Genomic DNA, 24,709 nt, shown 5'->3' on the forward strand with positions numbered 1-24,709 from the left:
ATTTGTTTATTATAAGCTTTATTTGAGTTAAAGATAGAAAACAATATACTTTTATTTGCAATTTAATGATGCAAGTTGTTAATGGCAATCTAAGTTTACAGTAATTCCTTTTATATATACTTCATCATGTTATCCTTTTAGACATATAATTAAGGAATAAAGCTAATCATTTATGAATTTAACAATAATCAGAAAATTGTCTTCAAAAGAATTTAAGTATGTTGCTAGGTATAAAGTTCATAATTGGCAAAATACTTATATTAAAAGCATGAACCCAAGTCATTAAATAAAAATAAGAGCACATTTGTAAAAAAGTGCTATAGAAGGTGGTGCACAAAAATCATGCCCTTACACATACTTTCCAAAAGGACGTAAACTGTACTTTAGGCACTGGCCTCTCTTCAGATTCTCTGTCCCAACGACACAGAGCAGGACTTTCGATGTCCAGAGGCTCCTGCAGAAAGATGACTAAGGCAACCACGTGCAGAGAAGCTTGTGTGTAACGCACAGAAAATACCAAGATTACATTCCAAAAGTAAAGGTTTGCAATGATTGTTTGGTATCTGAAAGGCTTGGAGTGTCTTTATGTGATTAAAAAATAACTCTGAGAATGCCACCAGATTCATACGAATGATACTTGATGTATAGATTCTTCACATTTAAAATGACTTGAAATTTTTAAACAAAGATTTCATTTCTGTGATGTTTTACAGAGTGGCTGTGTGGCTTCCGTACTTTATAATAAACAGCTATTTGTGAGAACCAACTACTTCTCCTAAACCTTAGTATAAAATGGACACATTCTAAATGTGGAATGTTTAACATATAGATATTGGGACTTCAAAAATGACAGTCTTCAAAAAAATCCCCATTTTATATTGCATAGGTGAAAATTCATCTACTACTTAAAAAAGTGTTCTGTTCATTCAAGCAGAATTTTGCTCCAATCTCCTTCAATTTCCTTCTTTCATACTGTATAGTGGATCCACAAGTTTATTGTGCACATGCATTAAACCTTAAAGAAAAAAAGCACAATTCTAGTTTTATTTTTAATTTTGAATTATCTCTCATTTACCTTAGAAAATAGAAGAGTTTATAAGATACAATAAGTATACTGGTTCCCATCTGATACAAAATAGTTAAGTTTTATTGAAAAATGCAAATAGAAATGTTTCATAATATTTAGTTGTAACTACCTAGCAAATAGTAATTTACAGTTATTTATGAAGCTGTAGATATAGAATGAGTACAAATTCTTTGGGAGTAGAAGCAGTTCTTGCCTTCAAAGCTTCAATATGGCAAAATAACAAATTTGAATAATGACTTGGTTAATACATTTTGATTACATCCTGTAAGTCTGTTGAGTTTGATCCTCTGCACTTCTCTACCAGACTCCAGCCCAGGAACTCAGAACCGTTATTAAACTGGGATAGCTTTAAGTTCCCCAAAGTATTACCCTATCCATTCATCTGGCAAATTATTTTCCACTATTTTGACATGTGTCTTTACAATAGGGGTGATAACAAACTATACTGAAGGAGGTTAATAAAAAAATCCAAGGTGCCATTAAAAAGTTGAAGACTCCATATTTAAACATAACCAAAGATTTAAACTTAGAATGCCAAAAAAGTAGAGCAGTCAATACTGAATCATTTCTGACTCCCAAACATGACAACTGGAAGCTGTTCACCTGGCAGAAATCAAGTACAGCCTCAATCTTAGGATATAAAAGAGCTAGAGATGGTTCAAGGAGTCTTTGAATCTCCCGCATTAATATACAAATTTGTGTATGCAAGTGTGTGTGCATGTGTGCATTTTTTTCTGAGGACAATCTCTTCACCAGATTTTCATAGTGGTCCATGACCCAAAAGAGGTGAAGAGTCATGACATTTGAACCCTGGTTTTCCTTTTTGCTCTTAACCTTTACATTTCCTTTTGCTTTTAAAGTATAATCTAGCCCAGGGGTCTCCTGGCTGGCTCAGTTGGAAGAGCATGTGACTTGATTTTGGGTTTGTAAATTCAAGCCCCATGTTAGGTGTAGAGATTACAAAAAAAATAAAAAAATACAGTCTAGCCCTTTATTAATATACTTGAACTGTTCTCTATTAACGGGAATTTGTTTTGCTCCTGTTAGCTCTTACGGAAGAGCTATTTCCTCCCAATTTGAGTGCTACTATCCATTTTCTAGGGCTTTCCATCCTATCAACTCAAAAAGTTTTCTTCAGCTTCTATTTAACTCTTTTTATTTAATATCCTTTGGGCTTCATAGGGTGATTTTACATAATTTAGTGGTTAGACTGCGGTGGTTTCATAGCCCTGTGTTCTCCCATCCATCCATCTGTCCCAACTACCCACAATTTATCAAATGCCTCCAATGTACCAGGCACACTTCCAGATGCTGAAATAATGCAGTGAACAAAACTTAAGTCCCTACCTTTGTGAAGCTTTTAACGAAATATATTACATTTTATTTCCTCAAATCACTTACTTAATAAGCCAACTTTTTATGATGCTGAGTCAACTACTTTCAGGAAGAGATCTTACACTTTTTCTTTTTTTTTTCTTTTTTTACTAACATCATGTGAGACTGTGTACTTGAAGGCACTTTGGCCTGTTTTCTTGGCTGATGACACTAACTGGAAAATATATTTACTAAAAATACACATTAAAGGGTAATTTTTATAGTGCAGAAGAAATATTTGCTAATGAAAACGATTAACCAGATTAACCAGATCTCTAAATAGAACCAATCCTATTTAAAACAGGATTTAACTGAAAAGTTTTTAATACATTTCAACAACCAGAATGTAAAGAGCAGTAAAATGGGAGCCGGAGAAACCTAGGAGGAGAGGGGACACAAAAACAATGGTAATTTTAGCCACTCAGTTTAGAAGATGTAACCTCCTATGGAGAAGCCACTGTAATTAAGAGGATTATTCTACTTGATACAATTCATCTATCATTTACTTACAGCTTTGATCATGGAAATAATACATTAGAGCTTGAAAACCCAAAACATCAGAATAAACATTAAAAATTCAACTCTATAAAGTTTAACTATACATTGGCTGTAACTTTTACACATTAGGCTGTTTCCAAACTAGAAATGCATTTTGGATGATAAAGAATTTATTATGACTTAAGGTAAAACTGACAATTTTTTATACAAGAATTTGATAGAAACAAATCATTGCTACTTAAATCATTAACAGAAAAAAATAAATTCTGAGTACTAAAACGTATAGACTTCCTAACATGTTGCCAGAAGTTGTTAAATGTCATAGATTCTAAATGTCAATTTTATGGTTCTGACTCCATCTGAATCATTCAATCTCTGTTTCAAGCTACTGGAATAGGGTCTACAAAGGATGAAACAAAAATGTTCACCATAATGATGAGGTCTTGAAAATATACTCTCAAGGACATAAAACACAGGCTTTATATAAAATCAGCAAAAACAAAAAAATTAGACTAAAACATTAAATATTAAACTTTTCCTGCAATTTACTTCTATCTTCCAAAAGGTATATACTGAAACTTCCATTTGCAGTGATTTTTATTGTTTTAGATGCAGTTAACCTAGATTTTCTTCTGGGCCTACATAATTAGAGCCCTTTTATGCACATTTTAGTGATGGCAGAAGATAGGGTAGTAATGTGACTGGAATCTGAAGAACTACAGAAGGTAACTACAGGATTCATATCCTCCAGTACTTAAAGTGGTAAAATACCTCAATGAGAATATGGCAAATATATAAAACTATACTTACGTATAAGTTTATGAATATTCAATTATTCTACCCTGTATTAAAATACCTTACTGTAAAATGAGGTCTGCATATAGCCCAGAATAATATCTCAATTCCATTTTTCTCCATATTGACGGGAGGCACTCTGACAGGCTGATACCCTGAACCTCTCCAGAAATACATACAGATCCATATTAGAAAATACAATGTCCTCAAAAGAGCAGTGCAGCGATTCTCTCATGAATAGTCTATACTTCAAAATGTTTCAGAACAGCTTAGAATCTGGATAGATGAATTAAAAGAACAAAATACATGTAATCACCTACCCCCTTGTGTTTTAAATTATCTTTATGTCCATACCTTTTTGGAAGCAATTATTACAGTATGAAAGCAACCCAAACAAATAGAAATATGATTTAGATAGCCAGAGTTTATTTCTCTTCTATGAGGCAGTATAAACAGTGGACAAAAGCCCAGACACCAGATAAGACTGGTTTCACTTACCCAGCTCTGCCCACATATGAGCTGTATGACTTTGGGCGACTTAACATCTCTATTAAGCCTGTTAACTCACCTGTAAATGGGATTATAAGAATACCCACCTCATTGGATTGTGAGAATTAAGTAAATCAAGTATAATCCATTTAGAATAGTGCCTGGTCATATAAGTATTGGCTATTATTATCTTATTAAATATTTACTACACTAAAATGTAAACATTTTGTGATAAAAATGGAATTGACAACATTTGATAAGCACAAGGGTTTACCTGAGGATTGCTGGTACCAGAACATGGGAATGTTAAATGAATCTCTGGCATTAAAATATGTGGATAATGGGGATTCCTTTTATTAATTTTTTCAAGGAATCTAGTATTTGTAATGAAATCTGAAAGACTACATGGAAATATATGGGTAAAACTCCATACAAGGACTCTTATTCATAACTCATCACAGATCTTTCTCTTTTACCTGTCAACTTATTTAAAAACTTGACAATATTTCAGTTTAATTTGATACTTCTGTGGCTTGGTAAAAAAAAAAAAAAGTAACTTTTGATAAGAATATAAGTGACTGGAAATAATTAAGCATTTAACAGTAAGGAAAGGTTTAAGTAAATTTTGATACATCTACTTATATAGCCATTAAAAATGCTTTTGAAGAATAGTGAAATAGGAAAGTGCTCACAACAGCTAAGTGCAAATATAAAACTAAGCATGATTAAAATTTTGATTGTTCACTATTCATCAAACTTCATTTGTGTATCATCAAGATTTTTGCCACACTCACACCATTTACGAGTTAAGGATTTCTTTTAAATTGACTTGTAATTTAAATTTATATACTATTTCATGAATGAGATGCTGAAGACTATGAGACACACATTTTATGTATCATTAAGAAAAAATACTACTAGGTAACTGATAATGACACCAATTTTAAACACATCCCAATTTCAGACAAGATAGATGTGAAAAAAGATGTGTCTCACAGGCAATAAAATATGGTAACTTCTTTAACTGTCAAAACAATGATATTTATGGAATACAAGTTTGATCGGTTTAGTGTATTTTTTCTAACACATGTTAAATAAGCACCTAGTAACTAGAGTACAAAGATTAAAAATACATATCCACCTAATATCAATAGTACACATACTACATACTCTGTATGTGTGTATATATATATAGATGACCAGTTATATATTTTCATATCAGCTATATAAATATAAAGAGCACCTATTTATACAGCTTGTTTATTATGTGTGTGTATATGTGGAATTCACTCAAGCAGGGAATGATTTCTAAACAATATAGTCAAATTTTCCTTGAAAATCTCTTAAATCACCCATTACATCAAGCACATGTAGTTTCATATATACAACCCGGTACGGGAAGGTTTAAGAATTACTGAACTAGACTGCAGGGAAGAGTCAAAAGGACAAGCTACATGCAGAAGTCTGGGCAGTCAAACCCCTACTTACTTGCAGAGTTTATTCCATACTGCTCTGACACTGAACCATTATAACTGATATATGGGAATAATTTGAAATTGTGAAGATTAAATGAGATAGTGGGTGACCCAACTTACCTGCTGCTTAGATTCTAAACCATACCTTGGTGAGGAAGGTGGGGCAGGGAAACAATGAAAAGAAAATCAAAGTATATATATATACATATGTGTATATATATATATATATATATATATATATATATATATATTCCTTTTGGGTTACTTACTCATATATACAATATGAAAGTAAGATATTTTTTATTAAATTTTGGATTTCAAGAAAAAAATAGGAAACTATTTTGAAAGCTATTATTTGAGGTGAGATTTTTCTATTCCTTAAAAAGAACTGGCTACTGTGTTGGCAAAATGCTGGTTTCAATAGGCACAGTGCAGGATGTGACTCCACAGTCTATTAAGTTTTAATTGTCATCTACAATGGGACATTCTCACTGTCTGCTTCTGAAATTTCAATGCTCACCTTTAAAGTATTTCACAGTTTTAACTCTTAATTCTAAAGTAGCATCTTCATCACACACAAAAATAGTTCGGGGATGCTGCTGGAAAGCAGAAACAGTCCACATGTGATTTACTCCTTCTTCTATTGCTTTGTAGAGAGCAAATGCCTTGTGTGCACCTGTTATGAGGATCATCACCTGAAAAGTCATGACCATTACATGTTAATTAATTCTTAAAACATGTTTCAAATGACTAAAAAGCTCTTTTTTTTTTAAAGAAAGATGTTAGCACCAATACTCTTCTGAAGGTAAAATAAAATAGCGACATATTTCTTCACAGTTCAAGGTATTTATTTTTGTTGTTCAAGGTAAAAGGCAAGCATAAAGTGTAACTTCTGGTTTAAGAAAGTAAAATAGTATCTTCTTACGAAGTATTATTGAATATACCATAATGCAGGTACTTAATACATTAGATACTGATGTGCGTAAGTGACCTGGGAAAATGAAGAAAAAAGAAAGAAAAGGGCTGTTTTGCAAAAGCAGAACTGCAGGTCAACAAAGAATTTACATAACTAGGAATGATATACCAAATTGCTCTAACCCAATCAATACAGTAGATATTACTTTGAAAGAGAAAGAAACCTAAAGACTATTTCACTGAACAGATTTTATCAAAGTTGTCTAAAACTAGATTTAAAGAAGGATTAGGGATCTACTTAAATGTAAGAACTGTCCTTTAAGCACACAAGACTAAGAATACCCTTATGAATTACAGAAAACCCAAGCTGTTGGTCCCAAATTCCTAAAAGCCTGTAATTCAAAGAACATGTGCAAATGTGAGTGTGTATGTGTCAGAATGAATCTTTACCATTTTTATGAGTGAGAAGGGGTTTGCAATAATCCTTGAAAAAACTGATATATAGGCTTAATAGTCCTTATTTACCTCTAAGTTATTTGTTAAATGGTTGGGATTTGGTGACTGATTAGATGTAGAGAAGAAACAATGACACATGTTTCAAGCTCATATAATTTTTTTTTAAGATTTTATTTATTTATTTGACAGAGAGTGAGAGGGGGAACACAAACAGGGGGAATGGGAGAGGGAGAAGCAGGCTTCCTGCTGAGCAGGGAGCCCGATGCGGGGCTTGATCCCAGGACCCTGGGATTATGACCTGAGCCTAAGGCAGATGTTTAACAACTGAGCCACCCAGGCACCCCATCAAGCTAATTTTCATGGTGAGTGTTGCTACTCACCAAAGGAGGGAATATTCAAAAGAAAGGCAAATTTGGTGGAAAGATAAATTTAAATTTTGGACAGATTAAGTATAGGGAGTCTAAATATGGAGATGTCAGCTGGAAGTTGGAAATACAAAACGTGCAGCTTCAGGAGTACAAGATAAAGATACATATTATCACTGTACTGAGAGTACTTTATCTTTTTGGAATAGTGATAAAACTACTGAAAGAACGTTTCAAAGAGTGACTGCTATTGACGTATTAAAAAAAAAAAAGAAAAAAGATCATGCCCCAAAGCATACAGAGTGAATATGCAGTTCCAGAATGAAACCCTAGGGAACAACAATATTCAAAAGGCAGATGAAGAAGAAAAGCTTGGGAAGCAGACTGAGAAGGAATGCTCAGAAAGTAAGAAGAGTAATGGCAGAGTTTTATGATGGGAGGGATGGTCAACAGTAGTAGATGATGAAAAGAAACCCAACAGGATAAGACCTGCAGAAAAGATGCCGGTTGTTAGCAATGAAGAAGTCATTACTGACTTTGGTGACTTTCAGCAAGGTAGCAAAATCAAAAGCAGATTTTTAAATTAGTTTTTCCTATGTCACCTTAAGAATAAATATCCAAAATATTATTATTATATATAACAATTATAAAGATGTTGCAATAGTGGAAAATAATTTCTCTTTTGAAATTATCTTTAAAATATATGACATTATCTTTAAATATACCTCAGTAAAAACAAATTTCAATCCTTTGAAGGTAAATTTAGATTTCGGCAAAGAGCCTAAAGTCAACAAAAATCAGATTTGGTGGTTCAAGTAAGTGACAGCTGTGGATAGAACTTTGTCCAACATGAATTATGAACATAATTCATTCACACTATTCCCAACAGTTATTAAATACCTATTATGTGACAGGCAGTGTAAGGTGCTAGATATACACAACCTACAAACTCAGAGAGATTGTAAATTAGTGAGAAAAAAGATATTAAACCAGTAAACATACAAGAACAATCAAATTGTGAGAAGTGCTACAAAGGAAAAAAACAGAGTGGTCTAAGAGAAAATAGAAGAAAGTAACTTTGACTGTGAGGATTATGGTCAAGAAAGGTAATTCTGAAAGTTGAAAACTGAAAGGTGCCATTTTAGCTAAGCAAGGTCTGGAAAAGTAGAGCATTTCACAGTGGTAATCAGTGTGAAGGCCTCAAGCCAAGAAGAGTGATAAAGTAGTGACTGGAGTGGTTCCTTATCTAGTTGACAATTCCCAAATTTTAAGGAAACCTATAATAACTTCCAGGGTGTCACTTCCAAGGTATGTACAGAAGGTCCTTGTTAGCAGAGCTGCCAAACTGTGAAGCTGCTTCCTGATACACTAACCACTTAGAAATTTAGTTTACCATTCATATGTACTTTCCATCTAATAATAGCATCTTCCCCACACATTGATTCAAAATTTTATTAAGTGTATCTGTTCTTAATGAAACTAAAATTGAAGAACAGCTCACATTACAGTTAAAATCACTGGCAAATGAAAATCTGTACACATTAAGCTCCTTACAATTAAAGATAAGAAAATCATTAAGTATGATGATGTGATACTTGTTTCAAAAGAATGATAGAAAAATCAAAGCACTAGGGCCCCTGGGAAAATAATGAAGTCCTAGAATAGTTTTGCCATAATAATTTTCTTTGTAATCATGCTGAGAGTGAGTACTGTGAGGTGAGTGACATCATAAAATTTTCCTGAAAAACTGACCAAAAGAAAAAAAATCAGTATCTTAATAACTCTCTGTTCATTCTAAGAATTAGCTTGTTACATTACAAATTAGCAAATAAATCTTGTTAAATGTAAGAAATCTATTTGCATAACTTTCAGTTTCATATTTTAGAAATACAATTGCTCTAAAATCTTTTTCAACTTAATTACTATGGAATTTCAATTCGTGAAGGTCTTCACATACTGATGACTTTTAGATGAAAAACTTCATTTTGAATGACAGTTCTATTTGTATGTTCAAGTCTAGACATATTTACATTAAGATACATTACTTATTCATCATAACTTGTCTGTATGCTTTCCTCTGAACCTGTCCCATCTTGTTATCAGGAAGGAATGGAGTTTCCATATAATTGAACCACTTAGAATCCTGAGCTGACTGTAATTTGTTCTGTTATTCTCAGGGAAGGAAATGAAAGCCCAATTAAAAATTTAAAAATTAGGATATATTGCTCAGAGTATTTGCCTTCTTAAGTATACCAAATTTAGAACAGATTCAGCCTTAAATGGGTTCTTTTTATGCTGGAAACTAACTGGCTATCCTCCCACAGTCCAGAAGTACTTTACACTAAATTATCCTGAGCCTCCAAAAACAGTTTAACCAGCATTGCATTTTTGTTACAACAGACCTTTCACCACACCATTTCACTTAAAAACAGACCATTTGATCAGTATGATTTTAGGAACTCAAACAGAAGCAGAACAGGCCTATGTAGCAGTATTCCAGAAGGGGTGGTGCCTAATTCTTAGCTCCAAAAGACTTAGTTAGACTCTAAACGTGACAATGAGACAGAAGTCATTGAGAGCTCGATAACAGTTTACCTAGTGAATAGGATGTAACAAAAATTATTTGGTGCCATAATTCCTCCAAAATCTACAGATAGCAAAGAATATTGAATTCTTACTTCTCTTGCATCCATCACTGTCCCCACACCAACTGTTAGAGCCATAGTTGGCACCTTCGATAAATCTCCATCAAAATATTTAGCATTTGCCAAAATGGTGTCCATTGCTAGAGTCTTTAATCTTGTCCTTGATACTAAACTGGATCCTGGCTCATTGAAAGCGATATGACCATCTGGACCAATTCCTTTTAAAAGAAGTATACACACACATAGACGCATAAAATAAATAAGATTTCTCAAAGTTCAGCTTGTTTTTAAGAGCAAATAGCCATATTCTAATGCTGCATTAAATACCTGTTCCTGTATTTGATTCAACAAGTATTTCAGTGTATTCCATATGCTTAGCACTGAGCTAGCATGAATGTAACTGACACTGCAATCTAGCACACATATACACACGTACAAATGTAATTAAAAACAAGAACTGCATGAAACAATACTTACCCCTGCTAGGAGTCATTCTATTTCATTAGCAAAACATACAAAAGGAAAATGCAGAATGTGAATGACTATACTGATTTCATGACCTAATAATGGGTGACAACCACAACCCGAAAACACTGCTTTAAAGAGACCCACTGCCAGCTCCAGTATTCTAGGACTGCCTCTAAAGTATAGATAAAAATACGACATTCCTTATCTGAACGAAACTGGAAGTAAATCTTTTTGTAAAATGAAGAATCCTTCTATGGCATGAATAAATCAAGTTTTACATATGTGTACCCTACTAGCTAGTCAGAGTTCTGACAACCTCAATGAAAAAATAAACCCACAAATTCTGAGTCAAAATACCTGTTATATTTATACTCTGCATTTTACTTTAATGACACATATGTGTATTTTACTGACTCAGCCTATAATTCAAACCAATTTCTCCCAGATTACAACAAAGTAAAATATGACAAAGAATAACCTGGTTTTGATGGAACAAAGAAGAAATGAAAATCTTAGGGAGCAAATATAAGCTACCAAAGCACCACATTCTAGGAATTTTTAATGTGGTGACAAAGCCTGACCTACATGTGGTTATTATGTGTGGATTTTTCCATTGGTGTATATGTATCTGCTTATAAATATAAGTTTTAAATTATAAATATGCATTTCTTTCCAGATTTGTAAAACTACTGTTTCTCCTCTTAAATATGTATCTGTGCAAATATTTATATTTCTCTATGTATGTATAGAGAAGAAAGGCTGGGACCAGGAAAATAAAAGTTCCAGAAAAAACAGGGAAGTCCTCAAGGATCAACATTAGTGTTCTAACTGGTATTGTGGGTCATACAAAAGTGTAGAGTAAGGCTGAAATTATCAGCAGTGGTTCAAGACAGAGAAGGGTCAATATATTCCCTTACTGACCAGAAGTAACTATTAGAAATTGAGCTTCCTGATATAAATATGTCTGGCACACTCTCATTCAGTCTTAAGTCTTTGCTTTAAGAAGCAAAATATATTTACACCTTTAGGAAACATCTCTAAAACATCAGAGTCTGGATTACAGGCCTTCCCGGTGGTCCTACAGTTCTGTGGGGTAGAATGTAAATTTCATTGGAGTAAGGACTTTCTCTTAATTACTATACCCTTACCCCTTAGAATAATACATGACACATAGGAGGCCCTCAATAAATAATGGCTGAATAAATGAAAAGATGGTTGCTATTCTTTGGTATGCTCAGTATAGTTTTTCTCTTCTCCTTCTACCTTGCTCTGCTCCCCTCACAATGGAGGGGACCTTTATCTACTCTGTATCTCTCTGAGTCCGGATGATTGTGGTCTAGTGATAAACACTTGTCCCAAGCTGAAACAGTCAGAATTTCAGGAAATTCTGAAACCTGTGTTGGGTGGAGAAAAGAAGGAAGGCATCTACAGCTGAGGTATCTGATGATAGCACTGCAGGAGAGTATCCATAAGTTCCTGCTTTGGAGATTTGAGGCTCCTTGGTTCTTGTTCTTCCACAGACTTGGCTGTTTCAACTCTTCTAACAATTCTGTGCGTTAGCCCAGAATCATTCTAGTTAATTCACTTTTGGTCCCAAAGTAGATTACAGTTACTTGCAAACCAAAGATTCTAATCATGTACCCAAAGGAGAGGGTTAATGTTTTCCCCACAGTCTTATTTTTATTTTTTTAAAAAACAGTATCTTAAGATAATTTTAAAGTTAATAATATCCTTAAAGTTTATCTATAAAATTTCATATTTGTGTATTTTATTGCTGGGGGTGGGTCAGGGATTGCATGATTGCAATCTTTTTGTAAAATGAAAATTGCAAGTAGATTGCACTCTACTCTTTCTTTTAGCAATTCTGTCATCACAGGGAGAATGAGAACTTCTGGCAGTATATATTTCCTTTTTCTTTCCTACTGAGGAAAGGGAATTCCTGTTCTATTTCCCAGGAGTAAGACACGATGGATCCACAGTCTTGAGCTCTTCTCATTCTACTATTTCCAGTTTAGAGGGGAAGAATAGGAAACCCCATTTTGGCCTCAAGCCCAACCTGAAATCTCTAATCCAACTTTACCTTTAATAAGGCTGATATTTTGATCCCATTTGGCTCAGTTCTTAGTGTTTTTATTAACCAACAAACCCTGGAACAAAAGAAGGGTATGTGGTAAGACCCAAATACCAAGCCTCATCTTGAAAATCCAATAACAAATCTAGATCAACAAAGGCAAAGAATCAAATGAGATTCTTGCATGAGTATACATCCAATAATAGGGTACCCCAAATAGTAAAAAGTTCAAAGAAAATGCAATAAGCTAACCCTTCTTCCCCTATACACAGAGTAATTATGTCTTTTGGATGGTAAATATAAAATGGCAGACCCTGATCATGACATGACTACAGTGAAGATGTTAATGGAAGAGGCAAGGAAATCTTATTTATTGATTGACTGATTGATTGACTGGTCAGGAGAAAATGTCTACAGGAAGCTTAAGACAAAAATTGGTTAGAAAACAAAGTAAAGTGCTTTCTAGTATAAGAGTCAGTGATACACACACATAATTATAATTTACAATCCATCTGTTTCAAAGGGAAAACTAAGGTGACCTATAGTGAGGAAATACACCAAAAAACCTAAGCCAAAAAGAAATGAGAAGTGACTTAAAGCTATAGGAAAAGAAGAAAGTTCTAGGAGAAATCTTTGATAAGGGACATTCAGGCTTAAACACTACATTAAGCTGTAAATACTTCTGGAAAGCAGACAAAGGGAGAAAATGGAGTTTAAGAGTTCTTAGGTCCCCCCACCCAAGTAAATTCTATTTTCCGGCACAGAATCCCCAAGGGATTTGTCACATGGATCCTTAGGTAAGGCAAATAAATTAAAAGGAAAAAAAAGATATTTAAATGAAGTAAAAGATATTTTTCATTAAGCCATTTTTAATAATGAACCTCTATTAACTACCATGCCTTTTTGTATAATGGTAAATGAGTGAAATATTTCTTGATATAACTAAAATACAGATACATTAGGTATAATTACATTACAGTAATTAGGTATACATTATAGTAATTCTACTTGATTTTTGTATGGAGTTTAGAAAACCTAAAGAATGCATGGGTAGTGCATTCCTTAAACGTTCCCAAATTACCCTTGATATTGGCAAGTACAAATAGTAATTATTTCAGAATTGAACCATATGGACAAAACTGGAATACATATATTTTCCAGGAATACTGGAATTTTATTTAAAACATAGATAACTTTCTATTTTGAAAAGTGAAACAGTCTAGCTTAGATTCTTGCTCAGATAAAACCATCCCATTTACAAAATAAAGTAAATGATATTGGCTCTGTTAGGTACAGAAAAAAATTTCCTCAAAGAGAAAATCTCAATCTCACTGGATACCCTTAGAAGTAATTCAGTAAAAAAGCAGGAAATTCAATGAACTAAGGAACAATTATTTCATCATCTACAGTTCAGAAAGAGAAGACTGAATAACACTTAATGGAGTACCAATTACACACCAACCACTATGCAAGCATTTTACACGTTATAACATGGTGAATTCTCACAAGTTTTGGAATGGTTAATATTAATTCCTGTTTTACAAATAACTTAATTATACTGAACTTCAATAAACTTCCCAAGGTCATACAGATAGTAAGTGACCCAAACAGAATGCGAATTCATGTCTGACTGTAATACCCAATTTTCCCCAAGGGCAACCAACCACCACAACTATATGTGGCCACCTCAACCATCAGTCAGCCTCAATACAGGTCTACTGAAGATCTAATTCATGTACTTTTAAACAGTCTTTTAATAAATATAAGATATATCTGGAGAACTTAATTTAGAGCTTTAGTACATTTAGTTGAATACTAAAAACTCTGGCAAAAAGCATTTTGGTTTCAGTTTCATTGCTGTTATACTATTCTTATGGTAATTAATTAGCTGTCTCAGGCTTCATAATGACGACAGAAAACCATATTGTCATGACAAAGAAATTTCCTATTTTCAGTGGTACATTACAAACAAACACATGCATGTAGATATATATAAATTTCAAGTGGAATTTAGCCAATTAAACATTTATTCATGTGGAGTTTATAAAGACAGTTATACAGCTTAGTTCACATTAAAGGGTGATGATAAAGTCTCACATCAGTCTTAACTGATTTTTTTAATGAGATGAAGTAATTTAAGTGATCAGTACAGAAATGCGAAAATCCACTGTTCCACATGCAAACTTTTAGGGATTTAACCCTGTAATTTGGTAAGAAAGCTGGGTTGGGATTTTAAAGAAATCATAAAAGATAATAATTATCATTCAGGAAAAGAAACATCACTCATTTTGAAAGATGTGGTAAACTGTTAATTCTAAAGAGATAATACAAAAGAGTTTAGCAGGTATTGGAACTTATTTCTCAAGACATAATTTAAGCAATTCTAACTTGCGACCTTAATATTTTTTGATGAAAATAAGGTAAAATAAAAATCAGTAGCTGAATAAATGGGTATTACAATTACAGATGTTCCCTACATTACACAAAGGTAAGATTAATGAGAAAATGTTTTACGTACCTCCAACAAAAAGGTCAATTCCTCCAGCTTCTTTTATTTTCTTTTCAAAAGCATCACATTCTGCTTGTAAATCTGCAGCATTCCCATCGAGGATATGAGCATTCTTAGGATCTATATCAATATGCTTAAAAAAGTTATTCCACATATAAGAATGGTAGCTTTCAGGATGATTTCTGGGAAGTCCTAAATAAAAAGTTAATAAATAAAAATGTAAGTATTTCCAGGAATAAATCCAAAGTTTACTTTTCTGATTAAGCCATAAATGCTATTTAAAATATATAACCTTTCTATTCCATATCCAATGGATATCCAAATTAAATCCAATTTAAAGGCATTTTTATGTGGAATACATGGTCATTATATGCCAGGCGTTAATCACCTTACATGTATGTATTAATTCAAATAATTTATATAACATCTATGGAATTACTTTTATCATTCTTATAAATAAACAACAAAAGTACAGAAATATTAAGTAACTTTCCCAAAGTCACACAGCTCATAGAAAGACTGGAATTCAAACACAGAAATCTAGTTCACATGCATTTAATCACTGTACTCCACTTCTCAGGCACAAAACTTCTACCAATGGAACTGATTTACGTATTAATTTCAACAATAATTAGCCATACATCTGAAATGTTGGTCCATGTTTCTCATCTATTTTTTCTATATGCATGCAAAGTATGCTGAATCACAATTCTTTGGCTATCACTTAGGCTAACACTAAAAATGTATTCCTATGTTCAAAGTTTAAAACAAGAGTTTATTCACATCACAGATCTTTCCTATTAAGCAAGTTAACAATCAATATGGCATAAAAGCTTCATAGCCACAAATATAAATATACTTATATTTGAAAAATCTTTATTTTACTAATTACTTTTACATACGTGGTGCTCTATCCCCACAACAACACTGGTTTTAACTTTGCCTTAAGGGGACAAAAAAAAAACCAAAATGTGTGACGTACTGGCTCAAAGTTGCATGATTGGTAAGTGGCAGAGCCCAAGAATGAATACAGATCTTCTGATTTCTAGTCCCATATTCCTCCACGATATCGTGCTGGCATCACAAAAATATAGATTTTTTAAATATAAACTCCCAACCTCACCACAAGGCAGTACATTATCTTCTAATTATATTACATTCAAAACATAAATTCAAATAACGTATTAATTCTTAAAATATATTCATTTTATTTAAAATATAACATATCCAAATAATATATTCAAATGATATACTTACCTACATATTCATCCATGTTAAAGGTCTTCACATATTTAAAAGAAAGGTCTCCATTCTTATGATATTCTATTAGTTTTTTATAACATCCTAAAGGTGTACTTCCTAAAACAGACAGAGAGTCCATTTTCTAACATAACATGAAAAACCTATTTTTTTTAAAAAGTTTATATTTACTTTATTCTCTTAATGATACTCTCTACTTCTAATTTGCTAGGGAAACAATGATTAATTTAAATACATATTCAATTAAATGTATTTTGAATTACACATACATTTGCAAGGTACCTTGAAATCTTAGTAAATTAGAATTTGCTGACTAAAACTAGAAATCTGTCAATAGAAATTATAGTTTGGAAAATTATTCTAGAGTTGTTCAGTATTTGGAATTAATGTTGTATATTACAAGATTAGAAACTTCTAGAAAGCACATTTGAATTAAAAGAAAAATAAACACCTCACCTTTTGAGTAAAAGCTTTTATAGAGAAGGATTTATATCATATAAATGAAATATAAAAAGGTCAAGTTGACCATTTAATGAAATCAAAAGGGAAACCAGAGCTAAATTTAAATACTGCCTCTACTTTCAAAATAGACTCAGAAATTGGCAAGGACTGTTTGAGGAACATTAGCCTTTATGATTTTAACTGGAGGTTCTGTTTCTTATTTTGTGTTATTTTCAGCATATATCAGCTAAAATGTATAAAGTAAAATGACCTCTGGGAAATGGGATCTTGGCTTTGGATATTTTATCTGATTTTATTGTTTTATAAATGTGATTCTTTTACATGTTTTATAAAACTAAAATCAGTTTGATAGTGCTTCTTGACATGGCACAATAAAGATAAATAAATTTAGCCACTTGAAGATGGCCTCCATTTTTAAATTTGCTGTATTTTTTCATTTTAACTACAAACTGGAAGGTTAGAGATTGACTGCATTTTTTTTTTTTTTAAAGATTTTATTTATTTATTTGACAGAGAGAGACACAGCGAGAGAGGGAACACAAGCAGGGGCAGAGGGAGAGGGAGAAGCAGGCTTCCCGCTGAGCAGGGAGCCCGATGTGGGGCTCGATCCCAGGACCCTGGGATCATGACCTGAGCCAAAGGCAGACGCTTAACGACTGAGCCACCCAGGCATCCCAATTGAATGCATTCTTAACAAGTGATCTGGCCCTCCCTATCCTGGCTGGAGTATTGATTAATTCCTAATATATCCACCATCACAAAACAAAACATCTGCACACAAAATTTCTACTCAAGTGGCAGACAGAAGTATGACAGAACTAAACAGTCTTTGGCGAAAGAAAACAAAACAAACAAAAAAGGAAATTCTATAGTAGTAAAAAGATTGCCTTTCATTTGCGATAAAAGAATAATACAAGTGGCTATAAATAATAAATATAGGTTCAGGGAACAGAAGACTAAAGATTTTTTTAAAGCTAAAGCAAACATACTGTTTTAAATTATAATTAATAATTTATAAATTTTACAATTCCATCTCAAAGAACTATAACCCACTAACATAAGACCTATCTTAAAGATGGATAAGTGTGCTTTTCCTTCTTTCTTTTGAGAAGCATAAACAAATCTGTGTTTGTTTCAATGTTAAGAGTTTAATTATAGGACTCCCTCGATTTAAGAATATATGAATAAAAAGGTGAGGAGTCACAATGGTGAAGACAAAAAAAACCACATTCATTTCCTACTTTTTAATCCAAGTGGCTGAAGAAAAAAAAATAATGAAAGATACGGTACATGGTACACTGGTTAAAGAAACTTCATTTTAATATTTGCTTTGCAAAACTTATTTACTAACATAACTACTACCAAGTGCTTACTATGATTCAGATGAAAGAAAAATTAAAACTGTTTCTATCCTAAAAAACCTCACAAGATAGGAATAGGCAAATAATCATAACAAAAATATTATAAATAACCTATAAGAAGTCTGGAGAACTGTTGTAAATCAAAGAAGAAAAGATTATAGTCTTGTTTGTTGAAGGAAGGATATCCAAGAAGATGACATTTCAACTAAGTCTTGAAGAAGGGGTAGAATTCCAATAGTTAAAATTAGGGTTAGGTTGTAGTTGAGAACAAAAAAAGATGGGGGAGGAGGCCGAGAAATGACATTTGTATGTTTACCATGTGCTAGATGCTATATACTGGTATTTTTATACATCAGCTCATGTAAACCTTGGGAAATTGGCATTATCTTTCCCATTTTGAGAATGGAAAAACTGGGTCAAAAAGATTAAGGAATTTGCCAAATATCATATGGTAATGAAGCCAGAGATTCAAGAGATTCTGTCTGGTTCCATGGCTCATATAGTTTTCATTATGTAACATACTAGCAACATGATGAAAGTAAAGCCGGCAAGGTCAGGTCTATTCTTTGAACTACAAGTAGTCTAATTTTCCTATCATGATTCAGAGTAAGAGAATCAGGGAATAAGTTTGGGAGGCAGGAAGCATGCAGGCCCTTACATGTGAAGCTTGTTAAGATCACATCGATAAGCACTGAAAAGATATTCTCCAGAAACTGTGCTTGGTGGAGGGATAATTACAATACAGCATGCTACATACAATTACATAAACATATGCTCAAACTTCAAAAGCAAGGAGGAGAGAGCGTGATTAACACTGTCAATGGTCAATGAAGGAGGAAAGTGGAAAATGTCAACAAAGGTTTTCCAAGATACGTCATTGGCAGGTGCATTATTAGCAGTTAAACTATCCTAAAATAAGCAAAACTTGTAGATCTAAACACACAAAAGTACGTTTAAGACTGCTTGCATTCATCACTTTGAAGACTTTCTGCCCCCAAGCTAAAATTACTGTTTATTTCTACATCATAATTAAGACAGAGTGATCAAAGCAGCTAGCCTGGTTGCAGCCTGGGCTTACAGTATGCAAACTGACACAGAGGCCCAACCACTGGGGCTCATGTATAAAAAATGTGGGTGTTGAGGGTGCCAGTCTGGTGTGTACAGTTTTTAAAAGTCCCTCTTTACCATTCTCATCAAGATCTACTGCCCTGGACCAAAAGACAAATAGCAAGATAACAAACAAACAACTTCATGAGCTAAACAATACCTTTCATGGAAATTACACAAGTGGAAAAAAGTATAATTGTAGCTTTTATGTAGTTAGCACATATGGGGGGAGGAGCAGAAGGAAAAAAATACTGTTTAAATAAGACACTTATGGGAACCTTAAATTTATACAGTATTTACAGTACACAAGGGAGTGGCACAAACACTGCCTTATTTGAGCCTCAAACAGCATTACTGGCTATTATTATCCTTATCTTTCTTAAAGGAAAGGAAACCAAAGATTAGGGAGGTAGAATAAATGCCTTGCAGTCACCAAGAAAGTAAGTAGTAGCTCTGATTCCAGGTGCAATACTCTTTCCTGTGGAAGTCAACAATATCAAATTGAGTGCCATGAAAAAAAAAAAAATTAAGTGCCATGAGATCAATGACACTACTTGGTTAATTTTTAAGAAAAACCTTAACAGGGAACTAAATACAACAAAACGTGCAATTCATACTTAGGTTTACTCTGTCATGAAGACATACCAGTCTTCAATTTTTCAGTCATAATACTTCTATAATAAAAAGAAAATAAACACAGATTATAAAAGGCTAATAAGATAATAAAAGTATATGAGGCGGGGGGAGTAAAATGAAGAGACAAGAGTACATAGTTCAGATACCTCTTAACAATCATTAGAAAGGCTAATCTACTAATTAAGTATATGAATAGTGAAAGTAACATCCTTAAAAACAAACAAAAGATGACTAGATAAAGGTACAAAAATATTATGACCATCACTTAAGTTAGGATATTTCCTTTTGCATTTTGGAGTGGAAAGTGATGTATAATTTTAATACAAGAAATTTCCTTTTGCATTTTGGAGTGGTAAGTGATACATAATTTTAATACAAGAAAACAGTAATGGAACACAGATACCAGATAGTTATATACACATTTCTGGCTCTATATACTAATATGTTCAATCAGTGATATGGCAAGAAATAAAGGGGAAACATATTTTACTAAAAGAAACCCTTCCATCCCATGATTTTATGTACCTAAAATGGGGGGAAAAAAAAAAGGTGTATTACCTGTTGGTAAACCCAATGTAAAGTATCTGTCCTGTCCAGGTTTGAACTGAATGATGCGATTACAGATGTATTTGGCTGCCCACTCACTAGCCAAGTCATAGTTATCAAGAATTACAAGCCTCATTATGGTGATGCACAGCTTCCAGGACAAGAAGTTCAAACCTGAGAAAATTCCATTGTAGAGCATTTTAAGTAATTTACAGACACTCAAACATAAGTGTATTAAAACTGATGACTTTAAAAAGGACATCACTTAAAAAAGACATACTTATATACAAATACAACCTGTACTTTTAAAATAGTAATAGCCTTTCTCTTTTGAACAGACCTTGGGTTCTGAGCAGTGGCCTACGTAATTTAAGTACATACACAATCTTCTGAATTAAATATAACACCCACTTTTAGATGAGGAGAAGAAGTCACATAATTTGACTGAGGTCACACAGTTACTAAATGACAAAGCCAGAATTCATATCAAGGCAAACTTAAAGTTTTTATAAGCCACGACACTACACTGTCTTGACAGGGATGTTATATAAAGCAACATAAAACAAACCTAAAGGCAAACAAAGCAGTACTCATTTCTTGAATGCAAGTTAAAGGGAGTAATGATACTTAGCAACCTCTGGGTTACTTACTAAAATCCAGAACTCTCCCTATAAATACTGTAATAACCAAACCTCCCTTTTGTTAAATGTTTTTGTAAAAATGATACCTGCACTTAAAAATTTTTCAATATAGAAAGGTGTAAGAGGAAAAAAAAAATCAACTCAAATCCTACACTCATAAATAAAAACTATTATTAGGCATACAACATTCCAGATGTCTAACGCGCACACATATAAATAGAATGTATAGAAATAATTTTCAACAATGAGATCATACTAGACATGCTGTTTTTAATAAAAAGCATAATATTTAATTCTTCCTGAATTTAACAAAAGAAAAAGTGAACTAAAACTGCTGATCTCTGAAAAAAAAAAAAATTCTTCATAAAAAGCAATTTTAGTTCCTAAAAGAGTAATCTAAGGTTAAGACAAAATATTGAGATCAGAGTCATTTAAAAACTATGATTCCATTTTAGACAATGTGGATTGACCTACTACCATGACTCACAACCCCTGATTTCTGTAAAATGTATTATTTTTATATTGACAAGATTTGTAACATTTACACTGTATCCTATAACCATAATTCCCAGATTTTAATTCTTAGTTCCATATTTAAATGGATCTGTCACCCACACCAATCCTTTTACAAACGGCTTCAGCAGTCCTGAATTTCTATACACTTTACATACAAAAATAAGTCAAATTCTTGAAATTAATGGGAATAGTAGGTCTTATTACAATGAATATATGAAACCTAAATGATATCCTTAAAAACATAAAGATTTAGAATTCTGGCATAACAAGAAATTATGATCACCGTGATTTAAAATTCTGGCACAGTAATGAGAGACAAATAGCCTTTACAGACAATAATCTACATAGGAAGTCATAAATTCACTCCAACACAAATGGACTTGGCCTCTATTTAAATTCATTAATGATCTAATGCCAGAAACAATTTCAAAGTTACACCAAGAATCAGAAACACTTCCTGGCCACAAAGAGATATACTTAACTTCGAATAAGTATGGCCATCAAGAGATATACTTACTTCTAACAAGCATATTCAGCAAACTGATTATTGATAAAAAGAAAAAAGAATTGTAAGGTAAGGAGGAAGAGCATTAGAATTTCCAAGTATCTTCTGTGTTCTGGGCGCGCTCTTTTTCTCAATTCAACACACTTATGAGGGCCTATTAAATGCAAGTACTAAGTTGTGTAATCACAAAAGTGATTAAGATAGGGGCCCTACTATTAAGGTCTTAGAATCGCTGAATAGTCTCTGGGGTAAAAATTATCATCCTCATTTTTCAGATATAGAAAACTGTAACTCAGAAATTTATTGCTAAGGTTATAAAGCTATTAATGGTAGCGGGTCTATCTGACTGAAAGACCCATGCTCCAGATGTGCCTTAAAAGAAGCACTTAGGATGCCTGCTAAAAATATGGATTCCCAGGCCCCTCTCACCGGACATAAGTGTTTCAACAGATGTGAAATGGGATCCATGGAATCTGCACTTTTAGAAATATCATAGATGATTATTACAATCAGGTTAAATTTTGAAAAGAACACCACAGGAAGAGACTTCATTGCAAAGAAGTTCAAGTTAAGTCTCTCAGATCTGGTACAGGCAAGTTTTGTTTGTTTTAAATTCAGAGTACTCAGACTTCATTACACAAGTCTCAAATGAATCATTCCACGCAGAGGAAAGCAAAATGTTTTGGTCACATTTATTCAGATTAAAAAATGTGTTTTTGCCAGTTTTTGCCAATCCTCATAGATCCAAACTGGTGTGGCTCTGGGCAATTCTCTGGCATCACAACCATATAGCACTCAAAAAATGACACAGCACCCCCCCGCCCCCCATTCCCTCACCTTCCTCTGGTGCTGATTCATTCTGAATGTGCATTAACTTGGAGAATGGGCTGCTGAATACAAATCTCAGGACTTTGGAGCAGGATGAGAACTTGCACAAGACTTAGGTTGCACAGTTAGTCTAGGAGCTACACTAGCATCTGAACTTCAGAATTTCTGCTCTGAGCTTTTTTTCTACACCTGACCTGAAAATGTCTCTGAAGTGCAGGGCAGGGGAGCCCCATCCCTATGTGGGGCGAGAAGCAGCAGAGAAGGCTGTGGTCCCTACCTAGAAGGCAAACGCCAGGGCTGCAAACCCACCTTAGCTGCGTGGCTGCTGAGCACAATCACTCCGCAAACTATAACGAATACAAATGAGGGTGACTGATACTGATTTTTAACAAGTGTCAGGAGAAAGCCGCCAAAAGAGAGGAAGGGATAGGAACCTGCTCCCGGAGGCCCAGTTTCGAAGGGCACCAGCAGCCACGCGTCATCCTTAGCCCCGCCTCGAAGCTCCTGGGACCCCAATCTGTCCTGGCCGCACGTCCCCGTTTCGGCACAAAGCCCACCCCAGGGGGCAATGACCAACCCGTTCCCCGCCTGACTCCCCTTCTTGGTCCCCAGCCCGGACTCACCTGCCGACCCACCCGCACTTCCGATGTTGGAACAGCGGAAACAACCAGCACCCAGCAACCCGGAGCCGGCGTGTGGAGCGCGAAGCCCAAAGACCCGGATGTAAACCCAAGGCGCAGAAGGGACCGCGGCGCAGCCCGCGGGTACTGCGCATGCGCATACCTCTAGCTCGCTAGGGATGAGCTGTGCGGAGGTTCTTAAGAATTCCGAGAGGCAGGAACCCTTTCCTACACGGGAGTTTCCAGTTCCTGGGCCATCACCTTCCCGCCAGTCTTTTTATCAACTCTCAGAGGTTGAATTGAGGTAGATTCTTTGGGTTTATGAAATTTAGTATGTAGGACTGCTGTGCGCTCATGCATAAGCATTACTTAAATTGTTGCTTATAATAGCAATATGAATTCATCTTTATCTCTAAGCTTTTGAATGTTTACTAAGTGCCTTTTATCAATAAGCTCATCAAAGTTAAGTTTGTTACATGCTGCAGAAAAGCAAAGTGTATACCCTGGGAAGTCTTGGAGTGGCTCACTAGGAATAAACCTAGAAGGACACTGTAGGGCAGAATTCTTCCTCTACCCTTCACCGTCTTCCAGCTGGCCTAAGAATTCAATTTTCATGACCTAGATTAACAGGAGGAAAAGACACAAAGTTTTATTATCCATGCATAGAGGACCAATAATATATTGAGACACAAAGAAATGACCCAAGTCAGGCAGCTTTTATACATTTTAGACAAACACAATAAATTTGTGAGGAATTTAACTGTAAGGAAAACAGGCATTTGGGAGCTTACCAAGGGGAATTTAGGCTGAGGTTGTAGATTAGTAAAAATGTAACAAGTTTTATTTCTACAGCTTTCTCAACTTTAAAGTCTCTATTTCTGGTGATAAGAGTGTCTTTTTTTCTTTCTTTCTTTTTTTTTTTCTTGAAAGAGAGCTTGATTACCAGCAAGAGGGGGAGGGAGGGGCAGAGGGAGAGGGAGAGAATCCCAAGCTGATTGGTGCTGAGCTCAGAGCCCTTGGCAGGACTCCATCTCAGGACCTGGAGATCATGACCTGGACGGAGATTAAGAGTAGGAGGCT

At 34.1% G+C, this 24,709-nt stretch overlaps 1 protein-coding gene across 1 annotated transcript; it reads right to left on the bottom strand.

Annotated features, from left to right (window-relative positions):
* Position 1: 1 nt before the first annotated feature.
* On the bottom strand, positions 2-23,737 carry GNPDA2 (glucosamine-6-phosphate deaminase 2). Its single transcript, XM_036088946.1, has 7 exons — positions 23,633-23,737; positions 20,532-20,693; positions 16,405-16,506; positions 15,157-15,339; positions 10,133-10,317; positions 6,239-6,413; positions 2-1,015 (listed from the first exon to the last, which is right to left on the bottom strand). The coding sequence occupies exons 2-7, from the start codon at positions 20,653-20,655 to the stop codon at positions 954-956; spliced, it is 831 nt and encodes a 276-aa protein (XP_035944839.1). The 5' UTR covers positions 20,656-20,693; positions 23,633-23,737; the 3' UTR covers positions 2-953.
* Positions 23,738-24,709: the final 972 nt, after the last annotated feature.

Source organism: Halichoerus grypus, chromosome 3, assembly GCF_964656455.1.
Source record: "Halichoerus grypus chromosome 3, mHalGry1.hap1.1, whole genome shotgun sequence".
NCBI lineage: Eukaryota > Metazoa > Chordata > Mammalia > Carnivora > Phocidae > Halichoerus > Halichoerus grypus.